At 39.3% G+C, this 6,626-nt stretch overlaps 1 protein-coding gene across 2 annotated transcripts in view; it reads right to left on the bottom strand.

The window, feature by feature from the left end:
• Positions 1-6: 6 nt before the first annotated feature.
• Positions 7-6,626, bottom strand: part of LOC103374740 (uncharacterized) — a 14,014-nt gene continuing 7,394 nt past the window's right edge. The window contains exons 1-4 of one of the 2 annotated variants that reach the window (XM_008304877.1): positions 2,637-2,744; positions 1,422-1,730; positions 1,046-1,339; positions 7-952 (exon numbers count right to left, since the gene is read on the bottom strand). In XM_008304877.1, coding sequence (XP_008303099.1) covers positions 876-952; positions 1,046-1,339; positions 1,422-1,730; positions 2,637-2,694 — 738 coding nt within the window. In that variant the 5' untranslated portion in view covers positions 2,695-2,744 and the 3' untranslated portion in view covers positions 7-875. Of the gene's footprint in view, positions 953-1,045; positions 1,340-1,421; positions 1,731-2,636; positions 2,745-6,626 lie in introns of those variants that run through there. The other variant, XM_008304878.1, reaches the window with a different exon arrangement.

The following is a 6,626-nucleotide window of genomic DNA, read 5'->3' as shown; positions in this document are numbered from 1 at the left end:
GACATAAGCATGTAGCAGCCAGAAGAAAAAAGTCAAACCAGGTACAGGGACTCCTGCAGCTTTGCAGGGAGTCCTGGTCATATACAGAAAATGTATGATTTAAAGTGTGTCATTGTTTGGTGGTTGATGTGCAAAGCAAATGTATGTAAAGCCCCTGTTTGTGATTCTGAAAACATTTCTTGACTTTGCCTGTTTCTGTAAATCAAACTGCTAAAAAAAAAAAAAGATGCTTACCTGAGGACATTCATACACTATAATGATATCTGAAATTTAGACTGAGAAATAAATGATCTGACATGAATTTTTAGCAGGCTTTCGTTTACCATTTCTTACATGACTTGTGCTTTTCCTTCATCCAGCCTACATTTTGTGTATGTCTAAGTAATTCCATCCTTACATTGTAGGATGCTTTATCGCCCCGAAACATGGGGACTGATGTCTTCTGAAGTTGGTGACTCCTAGAAGTAGTTTTTTTTTTTTTTACAAAATGTGCTTGAGCGAGCAAACAGCAATGCATGTGGAAAGCCCTTTCCCTCTTTTTTTTATACTGGAAATAAATGGACTGAAAGCAGCACATAGACTGGATTTGATTCAGATTTTTTTTTTTTTCTATATTCCACTTTGATGTCAGTTAAATGTGACCGATATATTATAACCACAGTAAAAAATATGCACATATGAGCTTAAAGATATCGTATTTTTCACAGCATTTAAACTGAATTGCCTAATAGCACAAACATGATTATTAAATGTAGCAGATGAGCTTTTTATAGAACATCGAATTCCTGTGTAAACAGTAAACAGTACAATTTTGCCGCTTTTTGCAGACTTGGACTTACATTTTCTTTTCTTTCGACGATAAACAACTACAGAAGCTATGATGCCTGCAAAATTATGAAGGCAAAAGAGATTCCGATGCCCAATGCAATAGAGCTGGAAGATTGTTCAGACCCTGTAAAGAAGTTACAGTTTGTTATTATTATTATTATTATTATTGTGCTAAATCAAGTCTGTGCATTATTGATTGTTTGTCTTTCAGTCTTACCAGAATTTCTTGGGCAGAAATCTTGAATCTCTCTCATGTCTTTGGTCCGGCTGACCTGGTTGCTGTGGTTGCAGATGATTGTTGCGTTCAACCGGTAAATACGAAGAGAAGAACCAGAGTTTGTGACCTTTGATTTCTCTCCTCCATCCTGAGAGCAGGTTTGTTGAACACATCTAAAAGTGCTGCTGATTTCAGAGTCCGCTGTTCTGCAGGTTGCATTGACGATACAAGAGTCTGGGCTCCCAGAGGCACCTCCACCTTCAGTCACATTCAGCTCAACTTCAGACACTGGATCTGTGGAGAATGTCAGTGTGAAATGTTTCAGAACACGGCAGCAGTTATTCTCCATAAGAGTCTGAAATGTTAAGAAACCTACCTTGAACTGTAACGTTGTATTCAGCTACTGGTCGGTCTTTATCCCCTACCACTCGTGCATCATAAACTCCACTGTCTGCTGCTTGTAGGTTCTTCAGTTGCACAGAGTGATTTTGTTCAAAAACTTCAGCCCTTCCCTTGTAATTAGTAAAGATTGTTGGTTTTCCCCCAGGACTAAATCTTACTAAGTTGCTCGTTTTATTGAATCTCCAGATAAGATCATCATCTTCCTGAAGAACAACTGTTTCCGTGACGTTCAGAAGAACATCTTTTCCTCTCTGCACCAACACTTGAGTCACAGAACTGGACCCTGTAAAAACAGTAGACACATAATATTACTAGGGCTGGACCCGAATATTCAAATATCCGGACATCGTGGTGGCATCCGTATAGCAATTTTGATAATTTTGATATTCAAATATTCGCCCACACTTAGAGACAGACAACCAAGCACACTCACATTCACACCTACAGACAATTTAGAATCACCAATTAACCTCAGCATGTTTTTGGACTGTGGGAAGCCGGAGAGAACCCACGCTGCACGGGGAGAACATGCAAACTCCAAGCAGAAAGATCCCAGGACGCTAACCGGGGATGTTCTAGCTGCGAGGCAAAGGTGCTAACCACCGCTCCACCTTGCAGCCCTGTTAGGAAGTTATCTTAAAATCTGACAGATAAAAAAAAGGAAATACAAAGAAATTTTAAAAAAAGGCCTCATTTTGACACAGCGCTAAATGTAGAGCGAATTCTAAAGGGAATACTGGATGTCGGACATATTAAAAACTGTTAGATAACAAGTTCCCTATGGCAACATTATGAAGTCTATGTGTTTTCAACATGGGGAAAAAAATAAATAAAAAATCAACTAAATGATATAAAGCAATTAAAATTAATCATATTAGCAATTTTTTTATTTTACCTCCTTCTTTAAACATTCTTAAGAAACTGATCCAATTATTTTCCCCAGTTAAACAACCTGAATAGAAACAGTAACTCACTGATTATAAACGTAAAACCCAGTGTTGGTCTGTTTATCGTCTCACTGCAGTTTTATCTGTTTCTCGTACAAGCCGCTCTGCTTCCTCATGTACATCCATTTTGTTTCACTTACTGGGTCTTTTAGCAACACATTTAAGTGTGAAAATACCAGATTTTAAAAATAAAATAATGCAGTCCAAGAGTTGAAATATTAGTAGAAAAAGTAGGTGCTCACCGTGCATTTGAAATAAAGATACCAGAGCAATAGTCCATGAAAATGAAAAGTGCTCCATCCTGACTCGCTATGAAGTGAACGAGGAAATAAGACACATAAGAGATACGGTGTTTGATGGAGGAAGTGACACTTCTCTTCCGCTTCTAAAAAATAAGGAACTCTTCCGTTGAAGCCCTGCATTGTAAATGTCCGTACGCTAAAAGGATGTATGATCACAAAAATGTGCTAAAAGTAATTCGAGGGGCACAACTGTGTGGAGAAGCTGTGGTGATTTTCTCAGTGTTTTCTTATTTTCAAATCGTCTACTAACATATACATACTCATAAAGTTTAGACTGAATGCTAGTGTATGAATTTTAATTTTTTATTCTCTACTACTGAAGTATCTTTTAACAGTTACACCACATTTGAGCACCACGCCTTTGTTTTTAGCAGCACTCCGATCCTCTGTGTAACAGTGTACAGACAACCCCATCACTCTTGTCTTTTTATCAGGGAATTTTCAGAACTGTTGTCAGTCATTCACATGAAGTACAACAGAATTATGATAACTGGTGATTTTAATCTATACATCGATAACATCTCGGACCCAATGTCCAGAGAATTTTATAATCTTTTAAGCTGTATGAATTTTAAGCAGCATGTCACATAGCCGACTCACAACGGGGGACACACCCTGGACCTGGTCATAACTCATGGCCTGTCCATTGGTGTGTCCTGTGTTGTGGACCTGGTTGTGTCTGACCACGACTGTGTGTTTTTTAACATCACCAGTTTTAACCTGCCACCTACAGCCAGCCTTCTCCTGCAACCGGTTCCAGTCTGGATTCCCCGAGCCTACCTACCCCCTCTGTTTTTGTCCCCTTCTGTGAGTATCCCTGTTTGTTTGAGTTGCTTTGTTTTGTACCTTAGAATTCATTAGGTTTTTTTCTTCTCTGTTGTTTATTTAGGGTTTTCTAGGTTGTTTTTTTTTTTTGTAGTTTTCCCCCCTTGTATATTTGTTCTGGTTTCCCCCCCTCTGTTTAGTTGCCTCCCTCTGTACAGGTTTCTGTTAATAAACCCCTTTGTTACATCCACCTGTCTGTGTCTGCGCCTGGGTTCTCAGACTCCCTCTCTGTGACAGTATTTCCATAAATCAATCACAATCACCTAAGAACAGGATGATGTTCACTTTAAATAGAGATGTTGGAATGAAACATTCCCAAAGGAAACGATCAACTATCAACCCAAATACTGAGGAAAAACATGACCAACCAGATGTTGCATTTCACTGCGCGTACAACTGTGTTTGTGACTATAAAAAGACCTTGAACCTTGTTGTTCTTTGCCATAGTGAAGTGGATTTTGAAAATGGTAAAACTTAGCTATCGGGGAGGCGAAAGGATGAGTTTAGACCTGCAATCAACAATATTAGGACTTAGAAGTTCAAGACTCATGCATAATTGTTCTTTAACTGTATAACTTTTATATTTTGCTGTGGTTTTAGTTACTGTTTTCTGTCTCTTTAAGTCACTATTTGATTTTGTTTATGCAACAAAACTACTTGTTTAAGCTTCGGCACCAAAACTTCTTGGTTAGGTTTGGAAGAATAAACAAGTTTGGGTTAAAATACACTTGTCAAGTCCACCATAGTTATAGCCACTGAAAAGATGGAAGCATCTCACAATTTTATAGCCCCTTTTGTTAGAAAATATGTTTTGCGCTGAAAAGGTTTATCTCCATCTCCAAGTTATTGTTTTTATCTTGCCACCATGCATTTCATAAAGTGGTAAAAAAAAATAGGTATTTAGAGTGTGCTTTGCTGACATCTACACACAATGTTAAAATGCGAATGCATTCAGACTTGAAGTGATCTACACTTGCCTTGTTTAGGTGTATATATGCTTCTTTATCCATGCTACTGCCACATATTCATAGATGTGTTCAGAACCTCTAAATCCAGACCAAACCAGCAATAAATGTGATGAATCAAATAAAACTTTATTTATATAGCACTTCTCATACAAAAAAGCAACACAAAGTGCTTTACAGCATTTAAAGACTTTGCAAACAAGAAAACCCGTCCCTCGCACCCTCCATAAACACCCACATCTACATATGCATGCACACTCCACCACTGACCATAGGGAGACATGGCATGACACTGAGGATTGTGGAAAATGCTACCATTGTGGCTGTCCACACCGGGAGGAGTCGCAGACCGTGACCATTGGGGGTGCCGGCATCCAGACCAGACAAGAGAACCCCCACACCGGGTTGGGCTTAAAATCGATCCTGAAGCAGACAGGGAGCCAATGCAGTGACTTTCAAACAGGTGTAATGTGGGCCCAGCCCGCTGGTCCTCGTCAGCATGCAAACGGCTGAATTTTGCAGAAATTGGAGATTCAAAATACTCTTTTTGGGAAGACCAGAGAGCAGGGCATTACAATAATCTAAATGACAGGAGATAAAAACATGCATTAGCACCTCCGTGCTGGCCTGAGAGAGAAACGGGCGGACTCTGGCTATGTTCTTAAGATGATAAAAACCTATTTTCACTATATTTTTGTACTGGTTCAGAATCTTGTAGTTTTGCTAAGTTTCTCTCTCTGACCTTCACTACCTATAACTAAAACCTCAGTTTTGTTCAGGTTGAGCTGTAGGAAATTCACTGCAATCCATGACTTGATGTCTAAAATGCAGTTAAAAAGGGTGTCTGTTGGCCCTGTGTCATCAGGAGAAATGGTAATGTACAGCCGTGTATCATCAGCGTAGCTATGGAAACCGATGCCATGTCTCCTGATGACTCCCCAAGAGGAAGCATGTAAAGATTAAAAAGAATGGGACCTAAAATCGAGCTTTGGGGAGCCCCACATCTAATTTCATGGATCCCTGAGGAACGTGTATCTATACTTACATAAAAACATCGGTCTGTGAGGTAGGAGCTGAACCAGTTAAAAACAGTACCAGAGAGGCCGACCAGGTGTCTGAGTCTATTTAATAGAATGTGATGGTCTCCTATATAAAAAGCGGCGTTTAGATCCAGTTGAACCAATGCTGTACATTTCTTGTTATCCAGATTCCACCTGATGTCGTTTAAAATCTTTAAAAGTGCTGTCTCTGTGCTGCGGTTCATCCTAAAACCAGACTGATGTCTTTCTAAAATGTTATTTCTGATTTTAAAAATCATTCATTTGGTTAAAAAAAAACTTTTTTCCCCAAAAATGTTACTTAAAAAAGGTAAATTGGATACATGTCGATAGATATTAAAACCAATGGGGTCTAAATTGTTCTTCTTCAGAAGGGGCCTCACCACCACCATTTTAAAGTCGGTGGGGAAGACACTTGTTGAAAGAGAGCAATTCATAATGTTTAAAAACTGTTCCTCAAAGAATCCATGAAATGATTTTAAAAGTGATGTGGGAATTGGATCTAAAAGACAGGTTGTTGGGTTTACTTGGGAGAAAACTGGACCAAGTGTCCTTGCATCAACCAGGGCAAAACACTCGAGCATTTTGAAGCAAACTGGAAACAGATATAAGACCAGTATGTGGACTGCATCAAGGTTCTCAACTGGTCTAACCCTGGGACCCACATTTTCCCATGGTCACAAAGGCACAACCCACTTTTTTCAGAATTCAATATTCAATATATTTTCCTGTGCAACATGCATTTCAGAGCATATAACCATGCATAGTAACTGGACCATGACAACCGCATGTAAAAAACTGCACAAAATAAATAAGGGCACAAAACAACATATTTTCACTATATTACTATTCAGACGGGGGGGGTGCTGAGCATTCGGTCCGGCCGATGGTCACAGTGCTGCATTGGCAGCGGAGGCGGGAATATTCAGATATTCAGAAATCAAAATTGCTATCCCGATTCCAGAACAGCGCACAGTGATTTGGCTGTTCAAGTCGAGCCCTAGTACAAAAATCCACATTCTCAATACTCTGGATCATATTTGCACTTTGCCATCTTGCATGCCAACATCAACACAAACTTA

Source organism: Stegastes partitus, unplaced genomic scaffold (genome assembly GCF_000690725.1).
Source record: "Stegastes partitus isolate 25-593 unplaced genomic scaffold, Stegastes_partitus-1.0.2 Scaffold2343, whole genome shotgun sequence".
Classification (NCBI taxonomy): Eukaryota; Metazoa; Chordata; class Actinopteri; family Pomacentridae; genus Stegastes; species Stegastes partitus.
This window is presented reverse-complemented; position numbering and strand designations above follow the sequence as displayed.